The sequence below is a fragment of the Trichosurus vulpecula genome, chromosome 7, assembly GCF_011100635.1.
Source record: "Trichosurus vulpecula isolate mTriVul1 chromosome 7, mTriVul1.pri, whole genome shotgun sequence".
Taxonomy (NCBI): Eukaryota; Metazoa; Chordata; class Mammalia; order Diprotodontia; family Phalangeridae; genus Trichosurus; species Trichosurus vulpecula.
The window spans coordinates 126,285,741-126,307,937 of NC_050579.1; the positions used below are offsets into that span (position 1 = coordinate 126,285,741).

General features: G+C 41.0%; 1 protein-coding gene across 3 annotated transcripts in view; it reads left to right on the forward strand.

The window, feature by feature from the left end:
* SGK1 (serum/glucocorticoid regulated kinase 1) overlaps positions 1-17,273 on the forward strand; it is a 160,472-nt gene extending 143,199 nt beyond the window's left edge. The window contains exons 1-12 of one of the 3 annotated variants that reach the window (XM_036766804.1): positions 9,639-9,920; positions 11,554-11,629; positions 12,044-12,119; positions 12,682-12,786; positions 12,885-12,968; positions 13,069-13,200; positions 13,469-13,581; positions 13,870-13,993; positions 14,371-14,466; positions 14,888-15,043; positions 15,170-15,259; positions 16,037-17,273. In XM_036766804.1, coding sequence (XP_036622699.1) covers positions 9,803-9,920; positions 11,554-11,629; positions 12,044-12,119; positions 12,682-12,786; positions 12,885-12,968; positions 13,069-13,200; positions 13,469-13,581; positions 13,870-13,993; positions 14,371-14,466; positions 14,888-15,043; positions 15,170-15,259; positions 16,037-16,204 — 1,338 coding nt within the window. In that variant the 5' untranslated portion in view covers positions 9,639-9,802 and the 3' untranslated portion in view covers positions 16,205-17,273. Of the gene's footprint in view, positions 1-9,638; positions 9,921-11,233; positions 11,424-11,553; positions 11,630-12,043; positions 12,120-12,681; positions 12,787-12,884; positions 12,969-13,068; positions 13,201-13,468; positions 13,582-13,869; positions 13,994-14,370; positions 14,467-14,887; positions 15,044-15,169; positions 15,260-16,036 lie in introns of those variants that run through there. The other 2 variants (XM_036766805.1, XM_036766803.1) reach the window with 2 other exon arrangements.
* Positions 17,274-22,197: the final 4,924 nt, after the last annotated feature.

Here is a 22,197-nt window from a genome sequence, read left to right on the forward strand (position 1 = left end):
CCTCCTGTCTCATCTCTGTGCATTTGTACGAACTGTCCCCCAAGTCTGCAATGCACTCCTTCCCAACCTCTAGATAAGAATCCCTCATATTTGTCAAATCTCAATTCAAGCATCTCATCCTTTACGAGGCCATCTCGTGATATATGCAGAGCTATTTGTACCTCTTCCCTAACATTTTTTGATTTGTATTACTTTGATATGTGTTTTGTATATTCATGCATACTTTTACTAACTTATATCTGCACCTGTGGTCTCCCTCTACAGAATATAAACTCTTTTGAGAAGACAAATCATCATCACTTTTGTTCTTGCATCCTGTGGGCTTAGCGCTTGGCATATAACAGCTACCTAACAAAATGATGTTGATTCATTGGTTGAAGGAGTGCAGTTAGAGTCTATGGCAAGTTCAAAAGTAATAAGACAATCGACAAACGTTTATTAAATGTTTACTATGTGTCAGGTGCTGTGCTAAGTCCTAGGTGTACACACACACACACACACACACACTCCTTGCTCTCAAAGAAGTTACATCATAATAGGGAGTTGTTCTTCAGTCATTTCAGTCTTGATGTCTGACTCTTCAACTCTGTGACCACATTTGGGGTTTTCTTAGCAAAGATGCTGGAGTGGTTTGCCATCTCCTTCTCCATCTAATAGGGAAATGACATAGATGAATCAAAGCATACAGGATAAAATACAGAATAGAGGCAAGGTGCCCTCAGAAGGGATGATGACAGCTACAGGAGCCAGATTATTGTTGTTGTTTGTCCTTCATTCTCCAAGAGAATTAGATTTAAGTGAGGGAGGGCTGTGCAGAGTCACCAGCCTCACTCTCTCCTCCAGAGCCATCTGAGTCCAATGGCCAGATATAGATCAGGATGACTGGAGATGGCCCCCAGAGGAGCCAGGAAAAGTGCCCTGGAGGAGGTAAAATTTTAGTGTTTTTATCTATGTATGTGTATATATATGTGTATATACATACATATATACATACATGTATTGTGTCTATATACATACATATACACACATACATATATGTATATGTGTGTATATGTATATATACATATATATGTGTGTGTGTGTGTGTATATATATATATATATATGAAGCAAAGGATGCTAAGAGTTAGAGATGGGAGGGAGAGGATTCCAGGCACAGGGAACAGCTAGTATAAAGGCAAGGAGATGAGAGTTGTGTTCAAGAAATAGCAAGTAGCCAGTATAATTGAGTGCAGAATTGGGGGAGGGAAGTCGAATGTATTGGCCAGGTTGTAAAATGCTTTCAATGGCAAAGCACGTTATATTTGATGTTGGCAGCTGAGTGGAAGATGAATGAGATGGAGGAGAAAGTTGAAGCTAGAAAACCAATTAGAAGATTATTGTAATTGTAATAGACTATTACTATTGTAATAGAGGCAATGAGAGCCAGAACTAGAGTGGTAACCGTGTAAGTAGAAAGAAGTGGACCTATATGAGACATGTAGAGAAATTATGAGATTGGACAATTGATTGGATATGTAGCCTAAGTAAGAGAGGGGAGTTGAAAATGACACCAAGATTGTGAAGCTATGTAAATGGAAAGGTCATCTATTTAACAATAATAAGAAAGTTCAGAGGAGGGGAGAGTTTGAAGGAAAAGATAATATGTTCTGTGTTGGACTTATTTAAGATGTTTAGAGGACTCCAGTTTGAAATGTCCAACAGTCATCTGGTAATGTGGGGACTGAATCTCAGGAGAGAGACCAGGGCTGGTATGCATAGAGATTATAATTGAACCCACAAGAGCTGATGAGATCACCAAGTGAGAAAGTGTAGAGAGAAAAGAAAAGAAAACCCAGGACTGTCTTGAGAGACACCCACAATTAGTAGGTATGACAAAAATGAAGAGCCAACAAAAAAGATTGAGAAGGAGAGGTCAAACAGCAGAAACCAAGAAAGAAAAGTTTTAAAAAAAAAAGGAAGAAAGGAAGAAGTATCCAGGATGCAGAAGGTGGTCAACTGAGCCAAAGGTCAACAGAGAAGAAGATCAAGAAGAGGTCATTAGATTTAGATATTAAAAGATAATTGGGGCAGAGCCAAGATGATGTAGTAGCAGGTAGTGGTACAGCCAAGCCCCCTCCACAAAATTCCTCCAAACAGACCTAGAAAATGCATCAGACTGAATCCTGATGGCAAAATTCAGAAAAAGTCACTTGTCCAGCCCAGGGCAGCGTAAAGAGACGGAGAAGTTTGTGGACACTGGGAATACAGTCAGACCAGGAACATCCTGCATATAAAGGACTCCAGGGCCCAGAGAGAAGTTGTCTACCAGTGTAAGAGAAGGTCCCAGACTCATACCTAGGCACCCTCACACTCATGTTAAAGCAGTATAACAGGAACATGTGCTAACTGGAACCTCTGTTGCCTAGTATTCAATTCTGGAACAAGGATCCAGGGCGACGCAGAAAGGGATCTGCACCAGCGGTGCAGATTCTAGAGTAGGAAGGACCTAGGTAGTATATTGAGAAGAAGAATTTTTAGAAGCAAGTATCAGCAACGTGGCTCAAACCACAGGGGCAGAGCAGGGTCTCAGTTTCAGCATCTGACTTGGCTTGTAGGTGGATAATGAGGGCAAGAGTCCCAGATGAAAGGAAAGCCTACCATTCTGTCTCTCTGAACTATCAGAGCTTTCCAGTTAGCTGATAGGGGCTGAGTCCAGGGGAATTCTACTGTTTCTCAGAATGAAATACAGCTTAAGAACTTGCAGAACTCAGACCAATGGGGCAACAAGCAGACTTTGCCCTACATCAGACCACTTTGGGAACACTGAAAGCTTGTAAGGTCCCCAGCCTTTCATTCGGATCCTAGAATAACACAACCCTCAGTAGCACAAGAAAGCAGCAACAGGACCAGCCTAGACCTTCCCTCCAGAGGTGCAGCAGAGCGCCACCTTTGATGTATAGGAAGTAGGCCAGAAAAATGAGTAAACAAACAAAAACAAATCTCATAATAAAGAGCTTTTATGATGTCAGGGAAGTTCAAGACTCAAACCTAGAGTAAGAGAATGACTCAAAAATATCTACAAGCAAAGCCTCAGAGCAAATCACACTTTGAGCAAAAATTCAACCAGAATTCCTGGAAGAGACAAAGCAAGAGTTTTGGTTTTTTTTAAGAGTTAAAATGCATTTATAAATGAAATGAGAGTGCTTGAGGAAAAAAAAATTGGAATGAAATTTATGGAAGAAAGAATCACAAAGGAAATTAACAGCTTGGTATAAGAAGTAAAAAAAAAAAAAAAGTTGCCCAAGTCAAGTTTCCCCAAAAATACTCCCTGAAAATTGGAGTGGACGAAATAGAAGCCAATGACTCCATGAAACAACAAAAAATGTTAAAACAAATCAAAAGACTAGAAAAACCAGAAGAAAATGTAAGCTCTCTCATAGAGAAAACAAACAAATATGATCTGGAAAACAGATCAAGGAGAAAAAATTTAAGAATCATTAGACTATCTAAGCATGTGACTCCAAAATGAGCCTAAACATCATATTTCAAGAAATCTTAAAACTACCTAGATCTTTTAGAGAGAGAGCAAAATGGAAATAGAAAGACTCTAACAGTCACCTCCTGAACAAAACTCCAAAATGAAAACTCCCAGGAACATCATTGCCAAAATTAGGCTTCCAGGTCAAAGAAAGAAGTACTGTAAGTAGCCAGAAAGAAATAACTCAAATGCTGAAGAGCCATCGTAACGAGCAGACAACTTGGAATGCCTTATTCTAGAAGACTTACAGCCAAGAATAACTTGCCCAGCAAAATTGAGCCTAATGCTAAGGCCAGAGGTGGGGACAGCAGGGATGGATCTTTAATGAAATAGAGGACTTCCAAGCACTCTTGATGAAAAGATCAGAGCTGCATAGAAACTTTGAAGTTCCAACATGGGATTTAAGAGAAACATAAAAAGATAAACATCAATGAGTAATAAGGAACTAAACAAGATAAACTGCTTATATTCAAACATAGGAACATTATAATACATGGATCCTCTCTGTGGGGGCAGGGGGGGGGGTCATAGAGAGAGTATAACACCTATAAGTAGTTCTGCTGTGTCTTGGTGATCTTAAGAGAAGAAGGGGAGGAGGAATACACTAGAGATTGTGGGGAGAGGCAGGAAGGTTAGGGATCACTATTTCACATAATCAGAATGGTCAACTAGACATCCATACAGAAAAGGAGAAGGGGGTGGGGAAAGTGGCTGACATTTCAACTTCACACTCATCTGAAGTGGTTAAAAGATAAAAGAATTCACATATACACAAGTTGGGTGCAGAAATACATTTCACTCAGCAGTCAAATAAGGAAAGGGGTAAGAGGAAGGGGAAATTAGAAGGACAGCAGATTATGGAAGGAATTAGTCCTGAGCAAAACAAACTCAAAAGAAGTATGTACAAAAATATTCATAGTTCTTTTTGAGGAGGCAAAGAGTGGGAATCTGAGGGGATGCCTATTAGTTGGGGGAATGGATGAACAAATAACAATATATAAATGTGATGGAATATTAGCTGCTCTAAGAAATTATGGAGAGAAATCTGGGAAGACTGTTGTGAACTGAGAACTAGGAGAACTAGTAAAGAGAACTAGGAGAACAATTTTTATACACTGACAACTATATAGTAAAGGCAAGTAACTTTGAAAGAATTGAGAACTCTTATCAACATAGTGACCAAGCATGATTCCAGAGGACTAGTGATGAAATATACTGCCCATCCCTTGATAAAGAGGTGAAAGACTAAGAATAAGATAAAAAATAAGATAAATTATGTATATGTGTATGTATACATATATATTTTAAGAATAAGATAGCTATATGTATGTATATGTATACATATGTATATGTATGCACACATATGTATATGTATGTATGTATACATATATATGTATATGTATACATATGTATATGTATGCACACATACACATATATATATTTGCACATGGTCAAGTGGAAATTTGTTTTAATTATATATGATTGTAACAGGTTTTGTTTTTCTTCAGTTCTCAATTGGGGAGGAGAGAGGAGTTAGGGAAGCAGGTGAGAAGGCACATTTTTATTAACTGAAAAAATAAAACATAATTTTAAAAGACAGAGATCGTTGGCAGCTTTGAAGAGAGAAGTTTCAGTTGAATATTGAGGTCAGAAGCCAAGTTGCAGAGGATTCAAAGATTGATAGGAAAGGAAGCAGAGGTAGCCATTATAGATGGCTTTTTCAAGAAGTTTAGCTGAGAAAAGGGGGTGAGATACCTGTAGCTGGCATGCATGGATGCATTAGAGAGAAGTTTTTAAGGATGAGGTTGGCTTGAGCATGTTTGTAGGCCCCTTGGAAAGAGCCCAGAGTCACACAGCTAGTAAAGAGAGACTGAAAAGGGTTAAGTGACTTGCACAGGTCACACAGCTAGTAAGTATTAGAGGCAGGACTCATATTTTAGGTCATCTTGACTCCAAGTCTAGCTCTATGCATTGTACCACCCAGTTTCTATTAGACTGTGATCTCTTTGAGGGCAGGGACTGTCTTTAATGTTTTATTTGTCTCCCCAGGGCTTATAGTGTTTGGCATAGGGTAAGTACATAATAATTTTGTTTTTCGTCCTTTCATCACTCCAAAATGACCTATACCTTACCCTGTGGGATAAGCATAGTCATGGTCGCTCTAATCCGCCGTGCCTAGAAAACTTTAAAAATCCTATTAATTATTCATGTTAAAGTCTGCCTGAAAATGTTTTGGGAATACGTCCGAAGTGACCATAAGAAGAATGTTATTATTCTTTCTTCAATTTCATCTGTGATCTTATCTTTGAGGCTACTTCCTCCAAGTGTATGTATCAAAGTCTATGAAGGCCTGCTCATTTCGTATGATTCTTGTTTGGGCTCTTCCATCAATCCTCCATAGAGCTCAGACTAAAGGCCTTCTTTTAACGTGCTGTGGGTACCAGAGTAGCACTTAGATTGCTGAGTCTTATTCTTACTACAATCCTCACCTCATGGAGTTTACAATTTAATTTGGGAACTTCCAAATTCCCTCCGTTGTTGGTGTTGTTGGCTCCCCAACACTTATTATTTAATTTGGTTATATCTTTTCTTTACTTATCTATGAATATGTTTTATCCTCCAGTAGAATTTAAAGTCAAGGACTTTTGTTTTGGTTTCCCCAGTATTTAGCATCTAGTGTACCAAGGAGTAAGGACTTAATGCTTATTGAGTGAATGTGGAGCCCAGGATTTACAGCCTACAAAGTTATGTTGAAAGAGTTTTATTTTTAGGGAAAATAAATTGTGTTTGCAATAGGGCCAAAAAAAAAACCCCTCTAAGTTAGCAAAAGAACATTGGAAAAGCCTTTCCCCTCTGCATTTGTACTAACTTTATTCACTGGCCCATCATTATCATTTGGGATTTCTGAATTCACCGTACAACAGTCAGGCACAAAGAGGGGCTGATTTTTATCCAGTAGGTACAGGGATAGGGATGGTATATGTGAGGCAGACACGGGGCATTCTTTAAAAAACACTGCCTATTTTCTCTCCAGGCCAGAAAATCTAGCGTGAGGGACACTTTGGCAATGACTACCTTGAGATGAGGTGGGGAAAGCAACACGAAAGACAGCCAGGAGATCTAGAGAGAGCCACAGCCCTTACTTACAGAGTACGAGCGCCCTCTAGGATTCATTTAACAATTGCAATTGGTTGAATCAAAACCGGTCGTTTCTCGGAGGCAGTAAGAGGAAAAGAGCTACATAAGTAGGGTACTTCCTAGTCTTACAATGGGACTATATCTGGAGATAAGGATTGGGACAGAGAAGGGAAGCTTAGCAGCTAAAATACAGATGCAAAACCAACCCAAAGTCTATACAATAAACACACGTGTACACGCAAGATTCAGGCAGCTTCCTCTCTACCCCCATCCACCCACCCACCCCCTCCCCAACACACACACCCTCACCACCAGCAACTCCAGCCATTAGGCATCTGTCATTTTCCTGTTCGGAAGGGTTTAGTAGGTTGCCGGGACAGGACTGGGGGGCGCCTGCTCCACCCCCTCAGGTATCCGGTTGGAAGAAAAGCCAGTCTCAACAACTTGGACTCCCTCTGTTAAAAGATAAGTGTAGCCAGCCCATCTGTCTCCATCTTCGAAACTTTAAAAGAGGAGTGAGGCAGGGGACAAATCCATCAAACTTTCCTTTTCTGTCCCAACCACAAATAGTAGCCTGTGTGCCCCCTGCCCCCCAGCATCTCCTGAAAATACTCTGCCCCCTCCACCTCCAACCCTCATCCATCCCCCTCAACACTACACAGTGATCCTTTGAGACAACAGAGAATGCACCATGTGCCTGTGTTTTGAATTCTGCCTAGGCTGATTTGTGATGGAATCACAATCAAGGAGTGATATTTCTTGCGTGTCTTGCAGGCGTGTAATAAACCTGGTACATCGATGACTCGGATTTTCAGGGTGATGTTCAAATGGAGGGAGGAGGGTAGGAGTAATGGCCCAAGGTTGAACTTTGTAGCCTGTTCCTTCTCCCGTATGCAAATTGCCTTTAAATATGGGGTTCATAAACAGGGCAAAGACTGAGTTGGGCTTCTTCCTGTCTTATGGCTCTAGTGCCATAGAAGGCTGGAGGAAGGAGGCTTTTCTGGCCAAAACAGGAGCTCAATCCCAAACCACCAGAAAACAAATCCTCATCTCCCTTACATTCAGGTTCCTGGAAAAGAATGAAAGACGAAACAGTAAAATCTTTAAAAGGTTGGTCTGCTTTTCTTACTTTAACTTTGGTGTGGTCCCTTTGCCTCTGGGAGAAGAAAGCTGTTTTCCATGTGGTTGGTTATCTGGGGGATTTTAGTGGCTATTGATGGGGAGTGAGGAAGTAAAAGGGTTGTAGGAGAGAACATGTAGGGGGAAAGTCTGCCACTAAAGTTCTTTGGAGGTAACAAAAGCATTTTTTATTAAAGACAAAAGAACAGGTTGATATTTGAAAGAGGCTAGAACAAAATTTGTTCTTTGGAGTGTGACAATAAAGGGAGGTGGAGCTGGGCATGTTGAATGCTTGTTGATTATGTGGAGGGGGAATGAAAGACAGACTGTGTTAAAGTGTGGAAGCTTAAGCGGTTTAAAAGTATGAAAAGCCAAATAAACACCAAAAGGTGATGGTGTTAGTTCTATAAACCTAATGCTATTGGGTTTATTTGGAGTGACTGCTTATTGAAACAGAAATTTCAGGCCATGGGTATCTTTGTTGTTGTTTGTTTGTTTGTTTTCAAATGGCAGATTAAGTCCTTTTTCCTAACCTGAGTTTCCAGGAGTGGTAAATTCAGGTGATTCTCCACTCTCCTTCCCCTCTTATTTTAATTAAGTTGACACTCCTTTAGTAAGGAGACCAGACTGAAGATCATATTAGAACAAACTGAGGTGCAAAGAACAATTCCTCTCAGCACAGGAAAAGAGGAGAAATGGCCAGGGGGAATAAACCCAAACCTCTCTTCACGTTCTATTCCTGGTTTGACAGCTGATGTTTAGGAGCATGTCAAGCCCTGCGTACAATTCAAAATTGGTTTGGAGTGAAGGGGTCACTGCAGGGCAGTCTCTCCTGCCTGGACCAACAAGCCATCCAGCAAACAGATAGCATGGAAACATAAGATCATTAGTGTCTTTTAGATGCTTTTTTCCCCCTCCTTCTCTGCCTGCTTCATGTTTTTTTCCCAGTGGCCAACCGGTGTGCTGGCTGGCTTTTTCCATTCACCTGGTACTTAGGTTGCTTACAAACCATTCCTAAATCTTAACAGGTTAGTGGCAGGCAAACCTGCAGCAACTGTGCTTTGCAAAGATACTGAATTTCTCTGGTGCACCTTTCTCCTACCCTCCCCCTCCAGGATGAGAGGGAGTGAGCCATCCAACTCATCTATTAATATGCATTGAGTACTTTTCGAATAAAGGAGACCTTAGAGATGAAGAAAAAGACTAAAAGAAAAAAAAAAACCTGTCCCCTGCTCTCAGAGGAGTGCAGGGTAAAGTGGTAGGGATAGTGGTGAGGTAAGCAATCCCAAGCAAGTTTGCTTTCAACGATCTTGGTTTTACAGTAGGGTGCTTGGGAGTACATAAAAGCAAGGCCATTGATTTGTAACCCGCAGCGCTCTGATTGTCCTGGAGACCTCAGGCAGGGTTACCATAGGATAGCCTCAAAGGCCCACATCTTTTATAATATGCCACCTCTTCACGTGTCCCTGGCATGGTCAGTAATTAAAAAAAAAAAAGCAAGAAATGATATGCTCACGGACACAATGTTCCCAGTAGTTACTGGGGTGGGGGGAAGCGGGGGGAGTGGGGGAAGGAGGGGAGAGTGAAATGCAGATTGTGCTTTTTTTTTCCTCTGCAGACTTGAATTTATTTCCGCCCCCTCCCCTACACATTCCTGACCTCTCCCTCCCCCTTCCTCCTTTCTTTCCTTCCTTCCTCCCTTCCTCCTCTTCCAAGTTCTGGGATTTTTCAGTCCTGGGTTTGGCCCAAAGCACAAAAAAGGCGTTTTCGGAAGCCGACTCGGGCAGGGGCTTCGCGGGTGCACAAGGGCCATTTGTTTGTTTTGGGACTTGGGGCAGGAAATCTTGCTCTGCCTGAGTCACGGCGGCTCCTTCAAGGAAACGTCAGAGTTTGCTTATCACTCGGGGCTGCTGTGCGCGGAGCGGGCTGCTGTTCTTTGCTGCTGTTGCTGCTGCCGCTGCAGCTGTTTCTGCCAGCCAGGGAGCCAAAGTGGTTAGTGTTGAGCCCGTCGGGGGCTAGAGGATCCATGGGAGAGATGCAGGGGGCACTGACCAGGGCCCGGCTAGAGTCGTTGCTTAAGCCTCGCCACAAAAAGAGAGCTGAGGCTCAGAAAAGGAGCGAGTCCTTCCTGCTGACCGGACTTGGTAAGGGACCCACTGCCGGCAACTGGGGTTGGGGCTCCAGCTTGTCTTTTTTCCTTCTTTGCCCACTAGTTGCTCCGTTGCTGAGGAAATTGGGGACAGAGAACCTTTGCTGGGGCCCAGATACCTGAGCAAGGAGGAAAGGGTCCGTGCAGGCATTTGGCTAAAATCCAACGCCTTGGTCCCTTCCTGACCCCGCTCCTGTCCTGAAGTGTAGGACGGAGAATGCCTTTTTAGGTGTTGACCTAAGGTTAGGGAAAGAGGGAGGCTGGGGGAGAGACTCAGAAAATGCATTTAACTTTCCTGCCTCTCTGTCTCTATTATTAGGATGGACTTGTGGTTTCCTCAGTGTGGGTATTCCTGGTGTGGAAACCTCTTTCTATGCGTCTATCGACAACTAGTCTGCTGTTTGGTCTGAGTTGCTTGGGAAAACTGAGTTTAAGTGACTTGTTTCTCTGGTATAATCTATGATTATAGATGTCAGAGGTAGGAGTTAAATCCATACCTTCTTGATTCTAAATTCGGCTGTAAATTCATTGTCAGGCTGCTCGGTCCCCAGTCTCCAAAGGCACGGAAGTCTGTGTGTGTATACAGTAATAATCAGATACGAGAAAGGGTAGGGTCTCCAGGATTTCCTGTAGCAATGCAGAAGTTGCTGGAAAATCTGAATTGAGCTGAAAAATTGAGGCTGCATGAATAAAAAGCTCAGCTAACTACCCCTCCGCGAGTATAAAGTGCCTCTGGTGCTTCAACTTTGATTTCCTTTTGGAGCTAGTGGAATAAATGAAAGGTGGAAAATTACCCCAGTCCAGCCTTCCTCTCCTCTCTCCGCCCCTTCCCTGCCGGCCGGTTTCCCCTCCTCCGCCTGGGGGGAGCAGATTTGGGGCAGATTAGCCTAGCCGGCTAGTACAGTAGGGCCCTCCAGGCACTATCCTTGAGCTTTTACCCCCGAGCGTCTCCCTGTCTTTTCCGGTTCTGGTTCTGCTCGCAGCTGCCTGCTACCCTGCGCCTTTCGCGAGAGTCTCACTCTCTGGTTCGGTTCTCAGTGCTCTGGTTCTGCACGCTGTCGTGGCTGCTGCCCAATCAGCGGCTTCCCTAGCCTAGACCCTCTTGCCTAGCGCCCCGGGAGATGACCCGACGAGGGGGAGGGGACAGACTTTAAAAAGACTTACGGCCGGGCGCCAGCTGGACGCACTGGGCACTGTTCCGCGCGCCCGCCTAGGGAGCTGAGCGGAGGCAGGAGGCCGGGCTTCGCCCTCATTGTTCCTGGTGGCTCCGCCCCTCCCCGGGTGGAGCTGTCTATATAAGAGCCTCTGGGGAGGGAGCTCGGCAGAAGCACTTTGAGTGGTGCTCAGAGCTAGGCTTGGGTACGCGGCTTTGGACTTACTCATTCAGCCGGTGATTCCTTTGCTCCTTTCCTGCGAGCCGAGATGACGGTGAAAACCGAGGCTTCAGGAGCTACGCTCACTTACTCAAAGATGAGGGGCATGGTAGCAATCCTTATTGGTGAGTGTTCGAACAACGAGTTCAGTTTTAGTCTAGGTTTGATGAGCATTAGGTAGTTTAAAAAAGAAGAATATCGTATTGTGTCTTTAAATCTCATTTAAATGCTTCCCCCCCCCCTCTTATTTTGCAGCTTTCATGAAACAGAGGAGGATGGGACTGAATGATTTTATTCAGAAGATTGCCAGCAACTCATATGCCTGCAAACAGTAAGTATTTGCAATTTGGAGAATTAAAGCTTAACGTGGCTGTACTTAAGTTTTTCTGGGATTAGTAGGAAAAAAACTGAAGTCTCTCGAAAACCCACAGACTTCCTGGAAAAGGAAGGATTTTTGTTTCTTTTAAATGTAATGTCATTTAAAAGTAGTTTTATTTTTAGTACTCCAAGATTTGGGATTAAATTTTAACAACTATATAATTCAGGACCTGTCTCTATGCAAAGCATCTAATGTGATTAATTAAAGAATTTACTCTTTTTAATCTGGAAATGTAGTTGGTTATTTTCCATTTGAAGTTATTTCATAATCTGAGAAAAATACTAAACCATTCACATTAGTGAATAAAGCCTGCCTCCTAGTGGCAAACTTCTAACTTTTTTTTTTTTTTACCTTTGCCCTCTGCAGCCCTGAAGTTCAATCTATTTTGAAAATTTCTCAACCTCAAGAGCCTGAGCTTATGAATGCCAATCCTTCTCCTCCGGTAAGCATTTTTTATTTATGATGCATCTTCTAAAGAAAATTGTAAATGAGTCAGGAACAGAGTCCTCCTACATTAACATTTAAAAATAGCATTTCTGGAAATTAGCCTAGAAACAAGAATGCCTTATTAGTTCATCCCATAACACAGTGATAGTATTGAGTCTGTGGACTTTAGAAAAATACTGAGGCATTTTAAAATTTTTGGTTCCTGTAATTTTCTTTGGGTAGATTCATAAAGACTTTTTGACCTAAGATTAACTTTCTGATGTACACTGATGTAGTTTAATTTTGCTGACTACATCTTGCCTCACAAATTATTTTTGTTATAAAGAGTAGAATGTTCTAATAACTAATGTGAAATATGTTTAATATGAATGTAAAAGTAGAACCTATATCAGATTGCATGCCCTCTTGGGGAGGGGCGTGGAAAGAGAGGGGGGGAAATTTTAAACTCAAAATCTTATGGAAGTGAATGATGAAAACTAAAAATAAGTAAATTAATTATTAAAAAATAAAAGACATATCAAACAAGTATTGATTTTTTTTCTTTTTTTCCTCCCCAGCCCAGTCCATCTCAGCAGATCAACCTTGGCCCATCCTCCAACCCCCATGCAAAGCCATCAGACTTTCATTTCTTGAAAGTAATTGGAAAAGGCAGTTTTGGAAAGGTAAATTTTTTTTTGCCTATTTACATCAATCATATCCCTTTAGTGGGGGTGGTGTTGCTTTAAACCATGATACAAAGCTTTCTGCTTTCTAATTTCAGGTTCTTCTTGCAAGACACAAGGCAGAGGAACAATTCTATGCTGTCAAAGTTCTTCAGAAAAAAGCAATCCTGAAAAAGAAAGAGGTACAGTCAAATTTTTTTTCCAGAGGGGGAAGTATGGAAGCATATATTAATAACATTCTTTGTACATTCAAGTAAATTAAATCTGTTATCTTTTTTCTAGGAAAAACACATCATGTCAGAGCGTAATGTCCTTCTGAAGAATGTCAAACATCCTTTCCTAGTGGGACTGCACTTCTCCTTCCAGACTGCAGACAAACTCTACTTTGTCCTAGACTACATCAATGGTGGAGAGGTGAGCAGAAAAGAAATCTTTGGAAAGAGAATAGAGTTTGCATATACAGTCTCGCTCATTTGGAGGAGAATTTTTAAAAGACAGTTGAGGGGAGAAGTTAACCAGAATTAGTATCCCCCTCTAACCTGGCAGGTTTCAAATCGCCAGTGGATCATTAGGACACACTTCCTGCCATTGTCCTCCTTGGCCGTAGATGTCAAATCTGATTAAATGCATTGTTAACAGGCTTTGTCAGCAGGCGCCTGACTGTGTTGTCTGTCTCCTGCAGTTGTTTTACCATCTCCAGAGAGAGCGATGCTTCCTGGAACCCCGAGCTCGGTTTTATGCTGCCGAAATTGCCAGTGCCCTGGGTTACCTGCATTCTCTCAATATTGTATATAGGTAAGCAATACCCATTTTATGTCACAATACACAATGTGTTCTGACTTCAGCATAGATTGTGCTATGGATATAAATAATAGCTGATCTTCATATACTACATGCCTGTAGTGAGGCCCCCTGAACCTTACGTTAATTTCTCAATTATGGGGGACAGTGTAATGTCCTCAGAACTTAAAAAGTGTGCATGTACGTGTTGCTTGTTTTCATAATTATGAATTGTAAATACCACATGATCTTATTGTAAAGCAAAACTAAAGTATGTTTGCCTCTCCATTTTTTGTTCTTTAGAGACTTAAAGCCAGAGAACATTTTGCTAGATTCGCAAGGGCACATTGTCCTGACAGACTTTGGACTCTGTAAAGAAAACATTGAACACAATGGCACAACATCCACCTTCTGCGGCACCCCTGAGGTAGGTGTCCTCTTGAGCTTAGAAACTCTTAGGCGCTTCTTCCTGAGGAGAAAGGTCGAATTAAAGGGGAAGATAGTCACAGGTGTTTTCCTTACACTACTCATGCCACACCTGGGAGGGATTGATATCTGAATAAACATGAGAGAATTAGAAAATCTTTTCTTGCTCATTGGTAAACTAAGTGCATCTGAGCCACTGGGAAGGGTCAGTCACATAGTCTAAATCATAAATGCATGGGGCGGGGGTGGTAGTAACGGAAGAGTTTTATACCTTTTTTTTTTTTAAGTACTCTCCACTTTAAAGATAGTCTTCACTATGGGGGTTTCCTAGGACTTCAGTTTAAAATGAATCTTTTGATTTCTTTTTATTTTGTGCAGTATCTTGCCCCTGAAGTTCTTCACAAGCAGCCTTATGACAGAACAGTAGACTGGTGGTGCCTCGGGGCTGTCTTATATGAAATGCTTTATGGTCTGGTAAGTAGCCAATTAAATAATAGAAAAGACCTTGAAGAGACCTTACTCTTCCTGCCTTTCCCACTCCCTGGCAAGTGCTCTACTTAAATTAATCTACGCAAACACACTTCAGTCTGCCAAGAATATTCTGCCTTTATCAGTAAGGTTACTAAAGGCTGATAACATCGTGGTTGGTTGACTGTGTGTTTCACAGGTTTTGCAACTTTTGAGTAGATTGTCTTTATTTTTTCAGATCTTTTGTCTTAACCTAAATTTCCCCCTACATCCTTCTCCCTGAGCACTCCCCCAAGTAGATGGCTTTTAAATTTTTTATTCAGTTATCAGCTCACAGACATTTTGACTGCCCCACTATATTTTAAATATTATGTTGAACCTCACTATACTTTCAGTTAAACATATTCCTTCTTTTTCCCCCTTGAAGCCTCCTTTTTACAGTCGAAACACAGCTGAGATGTATGACAACATTTTGAACAAGCCACTGCAGTTGAAGCCAAATATTACAAATTCTGCAAGACACCTTCTTGAGGGCCTACTGCAGAAAGATAGGACAAAGAGGCTGGGTGCCAAGGATGACTTTGTAAGTAAAAATATTGCAGTTCTAGTGGGGGTTGGGGGCATGCATGGGAAGAACACTAAATATTAAACCATCCCACCTTAATTGAATTAGGCTTGTCTAAATCAGTCTTGTGTTTCTTGTCAACAGATGGAGATTAAGAATCATGTCTTCTTCTCCCTTATTAACTGGGATGATCTCATTAATAAGAAGATTACTCCCCCTTTTAACCCAAATGTGGTGAGTATCACTTCTAAGTATAGTTGTTCCCCCAAAGGGCATTTCTTTCTTTAGCCTGAGCTTGGTCAGAGGGAACCAGTATGACTCAGAAGGTCTTAAGTGGTTTTCTAACTAGAAAAAGGGATAAACTTTGATCAAAGGAAGCTGGTGGTTCATGTTCATTCATACTCTTAGCCACATAGTAACAGGCAAAAGAGTCAAATGAACAGTCTATATCTTTACATTTTTGGAACAAAAGCAGTGGCCTTGTGGCTTTGGCAAGTCACTTGACCCACCCCTAGAGGCGCTAACAGCTTCATTTAAACCTGCCTTGTGATCATCTCTAAAATATGGAAGGATATTAAGTACAACCCATCTGCCTGGAGCTAATTTCAGAAATGATTAGTTGAAACAGATTATAGATGTAGAAGCGGAATGAACTTTCAGAGGTCATTTAGGTCCAGCTCTTGCTTTAAAGAAAAAAAATGATAAAGTTAAGCAGGTTGCAGAAATTTGAAGTGACTTGCCAAAGGGATCTTGGGTATTGAATGGAAAGGCCAAGATTTGTCCTTGGGTTCCATGTCCAGCACTTTCCACTGCTCCCTAGGAGACTCTGATTAGACTTTGTGCTCAGGACTACCAAGTCCAAGATGACCAAGGACAGCATAATAAATACCGAGCATGTCCAAAGAAGACCCAGGCTTTGAGTTACCGACAAATGCTTGAATGGCTTTATGAACTTTTAGGTCTTCGATTGCCCTAAACCTAACTAACTGTGTTTCTCTTTGCCTCCACTAGAGTGGACCCAGCGATCTTCGGCATTTCGATCCTGAGTTTACAGAAGAACCTGTTCCAAACTCCATTGGCAAATCCCCAGATAGCATCCTGATCACTGCCAGTGTCAAGGAAGCAGCGGAAGCTTTCCTAGGTTTCTCCTATGCACCTCCTATGGATTCTTTCCTCTGAACATTTTTGGACTGATTTTGAGAGAGAGGTTCTGGGATGGTTTTATGTGTGTGTTTCATTTCGTTTAGCCCTTCAGCCAAGCTGCTAGCTGACCAGACATCTTTAAAAAAAAAAATTTGCACATCTCTGGAAGCTTGGCAACTGTCATTTCAACTAGATGCTGTTGGCTGAAAGCTTTGTGAAGAGCACATACTCCTCCTTTCAGTGAGCTCACAAGCTTTTCGTTCTCTTATTCTTCCCCCTCCAAAGTGGTGCTATCTCTTTGAAACAAGTGTGATATTGCTGTCATGGATAGCAGGTGTGTAAGTTTTTCTAGGAAGGAACATGGAGTTCGGAAAACCAATCTTGTGAAGATCTGTATGGGCTATGATAATAGATTTTATGAAATGTGCCTTTATCTGATGAGGTCCTTGTTGGCTCCAAAGCTTTTTTTTTCTTATTTCAAAGTGTTTTGACTTTTAATATTTTTTCCCCCTTGTGGGTTTACTATGTGAACAATGGTATGTATGTGTGCGGTATGCTAACTACAGATGGATTTAGTTATAAGCATCAATGTGACACTTGCAGGATACTACAATGTGGGACATTGTTTTTTCTTCCATATTTGGAAGATAAATTTATGTGTAGACTGTTTTTTTTGTAAGATATATATATATATATAGTTAATAACTAAAATTTATTGAAAATGGTCTTGCAATGACTTGGACCCCGATGCTTGAAGAAAGCATTGCTGCTACAAATATTTCTATTTTTAGAAAGGGTTTTTATGGACCAATGCCCCAGTTGCAGTCGGTCAAAGCTGTTGGTTTGTTTCATTGTTTGTTTTCAAATGTCACCTGTAAAATGGGCATTATTTATGGTTTTTGTTGTATGTATTGTATAAAGAAAAGGTCTGTACAATGTGTTATGATACTTAGTTGTATATTTAAACTTACAGACTTACATGTAATGTATATCATCATTGTAACGTACCGTGATTAACATGGTTATAATATGTACAACCCCATTCCCCTACCACACAACTTTTTTGTGTGTGGGCATTTGGTTTGCAGTAAAATCTTTAAAAATATTTATATAAGCTGTGTTGTGTATTTTGTAACATTTCTTCAAAGTCTTCATGGTGGACTGATTTGCCAGTTGTGTTAGACATCATCTTGGCAGCCCTGTACTCTGCTGGCCGCAAGGGTCCCAAGGAGTATTCAGTGGAAGGGCAAATTGGTTCTCCCCAGTGAAAGCCTGGGTGTAGGCCAGCCTCTCTTACTTATTCCTGGCTCTGCATTTATTTGTAGCAGACCTTCCTTTTGGGGGGGATGGAAGTGGTGTAGTTCTTTCTTGTCCTGTATTTTTTTTTTTACCTTAGACAAGGTGTGGTCCATATTCTTGGCCTTAAGTAACATGCAATTATAAAAGACTAATATTTGCAAAGGATGAAAACCTTCAGTTACAGGTTGGGAATCCATGAGATTTGTAATGAACTATGAAGAGCAAGATGTCCATGATTTTAGTTACAAACTACCGAATACTGGAAGGAAGAGGGGTTGGATTAGGTTTAGGACAATGAAAGACCAGGAGAATATATAAACACAGAAATGGCAACTTATATACATAAAGATTGTTTAAAGACCCAATTGAGTACTGGGGTGGTTGGATACATATTTATTTATGAAAATGGAATGCAAAGGAGTAAGGGTGGGGATATTTGAAATTGGAAATATTCCCAGAAGTCAGGGCTGGAAGAACGCATTTCTTCACCCATTTTAGGTAAGGGTCACACCCAAACTTATTCTAGTACTAGCTTGAGAGAGGTACCTCCCCAATTATTAGGTAAACACCTTGGGTGGGGCTGAGTCCTCTTACAGAAAAGTATCTTTCTTGTATACGTGTGAAAGAAAGAAAGCCATTGTAATTTCAAGTCTAAAGTTTTACATCAATGTAGAATAGTTTGGCCTGAGAAGTGCTGTGTAGGGAACTAGGCCAGAGGTTGAAACCAGAGGTGGTTGTTGAGTCACATGTGACTTCATGACCCCATTTGGGGTTTTCTTGGCAAAGACAGTGGAGCGGTTTGCCATTCCCTTCTCCATCTCATTTGACAGATGAGGAAACTGAGGCAAATGAGGTTATAAATGATTTTCCCGGGGTCACACAGCTAGTAAATGTCAGAGGCCAAATTTGAACTCATGAATTTTAGTCTTCCTGACTCTAGGCCCAGAATTTTATCCACCGTGCCACCTAGCTGCCCGGAAGGCACCAGAGAAATTAGCTTCAAATTTTGGTTCTGCCACCTGTGTGATCACTTGTATAACATTGATCATTGGGCCTTTTTGGGCCCCAAAATGGTGAGCTTGAACTCCCTCGGGGCTGTCAGATACAGCCCACCATCCTCCCATGGGGCCTGAACCAGATTAGAATGACGTTGGAAGTCAATATTTATCGCTTAGTGGCCCCTATTTCTCTTTGAGTTTGACGTTATTGAATTACACGACTTCCAAGATTACTTTCAACTGAAAATGTGAATCTCTAAACTCTAGTTTGTTTGTTTTTTCTCTTTATAACAATCGAAATCCTCACAGTTAAAGAGGACCTAGGAGGTCCCTTGTTGAAACCTTTTGTTTTTATATCGCCTTTACTTCTAAATCTATCCCTCTCCCCTTCCATCCCCAGCTAGCTATGCCTTATAACAAGAAATCAGTCGAATTGGCTCGTCTAAGCTAGGCCTTCCCTCTTTCTACTCCTATGGTGAGGTGAGAAAAGTTATTGGCTCAGACGGTCTTCAACCCACACCTTCTGCAACTTCTTGGCAACAAATGCAAACTCAAATGTGTTGCCTCTGACCAAAGAGGATGTATACTAGTGTAAACTAGTGTGAAGTCAAGGGAGAATCAGGAGGAGGGGAAAAAGCCCTGAGTAAAGAATTTAGGGACCTGGCTTTGTTCTGGGCTGTAGGATATCGAAGGTACTGACTGGGAAGGTCACGTAGGGAGACTAGGTGATTGATTACTTATGTGATAACATTTGAGGGATGCACAAAAGCTTTCACCCTTCTGCCTGTGAGCTCCAAGAAAAGAAGCTTCCCAGGCCCTCCTAGAGTGCCCTATACCCAGCAGGTGTGTCAAGTGTTAAGTGTTTGTTGACCTGATACTGACATTCCAGTTAGAGATTCATTCTTTTGATAGGGAATTGACCTCTGTTAAAATGAAAATACTCTTTCACTCAACTGAACTAAATTAAGATATCAACTGTTAACAGCATGTTTTGAATTGCTTCTCAAGTTTTTTTTTTCAATGTCTTAGTTGAGAAACATTTTCTGATGAATATAATAGGGAAAATTTGGTAGGAGATTGGAGAGTAGAAGAGAAAAGAGCAGGGGGCAGGGCGGGGAGGGGGGCTAATGACCAAGGCATGATTAGCCTCCACGAGGTGCTGAGCAGGGTCCCTCGGTGAGGCTGCCAACTGGGTGCAAATCTACATTTTTCATAATTTTGACTAGAATTAATGCTGGTGCTGGTAAACGCTGAGCAAGGAGTCCAAAGATCTTCTCCCACTCCTGAACTGCAACTAGAGGCAGCTAAAGCCCGAACTCAGCATGACCTGAGTTTAAATTTGATATCAGATACTGACTGACTATGTGACCCTGGACCAATTATTTAACCTGTTTGCCTCAGTTTCTTCATCTGTAAATGGGGATAAGAATAGCCTCTACCTCCAAGGCTTGTTGTGAAGATCAAATGAGATACTTAATAAAGCTCTTTGCAAAACTTAAAATTATATCTATATATATACATATATATATATATCCATATATACATACACATACACATATATATACAGACATGTATATGTATATATGAATATGTGTATATATTTGTATATATACACACATATGCACACACACGTTGATATGTATGTGTGTGTGTGCACGTGCGAGTATGATGTCTAGCCAACCCCCAACTTCCACACTAAAGTAGTACTAACTAACCAACCTCTGGTAAAGTGGTCTCTCCAGTCCTTTTCTGCTCATCCTACTCCCCTTAGAGACAGAGCAGTTTTGTCATTACACTACAGGACTATAGAAGAATATTAAGTTTCTCATCTTGGGCTGCAAAGCTGAATTGTCTCAGTTCATTTCCCTTTTCACCATGTATTCCAACTCTTTGACTAGGTAAATGTGCTCCGGACTTCTATCTGATCCGAACATTTCCAGGTCATCTTTTGTTTTTAAAAATACTAAATCAATATACAGTGCTAGGAAGGTGATCTCTACAACAACTATCCAGCCTTCCTTCCCATCCATCAGAGAGCTGAAAGAGGAAATTCTTGTTCTGGGGATGGAGGCGGAGAAGATAACCTCTGATATTTTTTTCTGCTCTGGGCTACTACAGTTTTATGACTCTTGTCTTACTGAATATCTCCGCTTGTCAAAGAGTTAAAAAACATTCCTGTTATTAGAGTTTTCCTAAACTAACTAGAAATGGAAGAATTTGATTTTTTTAAACCTAAGATTATTTAAGGTTTTTGCCTTGTATGAATCTCATTAAGAGATTGCTGAATTTTTTTAAAAAGCTATTTGAGGATAATAATGATGGAAATTTCTTGGATTGTATAGAGCAAAGGAATAACTTTGGAGGTTTAGAAACTTTAACAAGTATTTACTAATTGCCTTATTCTGTGCAAGATTCTGGGTCCTCAAAGAGCTTACCTTCTACAGGATGAGCCACAGTGGATAGCTGGGAATCAGAAAGATTCATATTTATGAGTTCAAATCCAGCCTCAGACACTTACTAGTTGTGTGACCTTGGCCAAGTCGCTTCACACTGCTTGCCTGAGTTTTGTATCTGTAAAAAGAGCTGGAGAAGGAAATAGCATAGATACTCCAGTATCTTTGCCAAGAAAACCCCAAATGGGGTCACAAGGAGTTGGATATGATTAAAAAAATGACTGAACAACAACTGGTCTGCATGTTTTAAGGTGATCAGTCCACATCTAATTTATATACCTGATTTCCTCCCTAAATTCCACTTAAGAAACATTGTCACTCAGAGATCCATATAACCCTCTTTATTGTGTTTACTCATCACCACTTTGTAACATTGTTTGGTATTTACTGGTTGTTCTTGGAAACCTTGGAGATGAGCAGGGTTCTTCCCTGCTCTTCTATGTGGGCATGAGTGATACATATTCAAGGCTGTGCTGGAGTCAGCTCAAATCAGCTTGAACGTGGGTTGTGAAATTTTCAGTGTGAGCATTGATATCTTGGACAACAGTACAAATCAGGGCTTGATTTACTGTTTTGTTGACGTAAGACTTAAGAGAGTGATGGAGAAAATGCTGATAATGGAGATTAAACTCAAAAGTACGTCACACACATTTTTTTTTCCTTCAGAAAGCCAGTTGTTAAACATTTACCTTCACACTCCTGGATGCACTCCACCCAATGTAAAGTACTACACACTAAGAACCATAAAAAGGGATTCAAGGTACAGATTGTTCCCTTAAAACGCAACTCAATTTACATATATCTATAGACATGAGCTCCTCCGGCTCTGTAGGCCAAATGTCACAAAGAAGAGAAACCTTCCCAGATGGCAGGCCAAGACCGGTGGGGTCACAACCCTGGGTGAGGCTTTTCACTAATCTAAAATATAACTTAGGGAAGAAGAAACCACATGGCTGATTTTGATACAACACATACATACAATAGCTGCAATAGCTAAAATTTCTAGGCCGATTTGTACTTTCCAGTGCCATCTTGTTTTGCTATACTTCTTCCACTCTTCCAATAACTTCACGTGGTTTGCAGGGCCTTTCAAAAGGGCTTTCCAGGAGCTAAACTGGACTGACCCAAATTCTGCTATAAAAGATCTCCAAAGATCTGTTAAAACATCTACCGTAGGAGCTAAGGTTAAAATAATTTTTAAAAAAATAAACTTCCAGGATAATTTTTTCCATTTTTTATTGTTATCTTTTGTCTTTATAGCACCTTCATTTCTAAATAT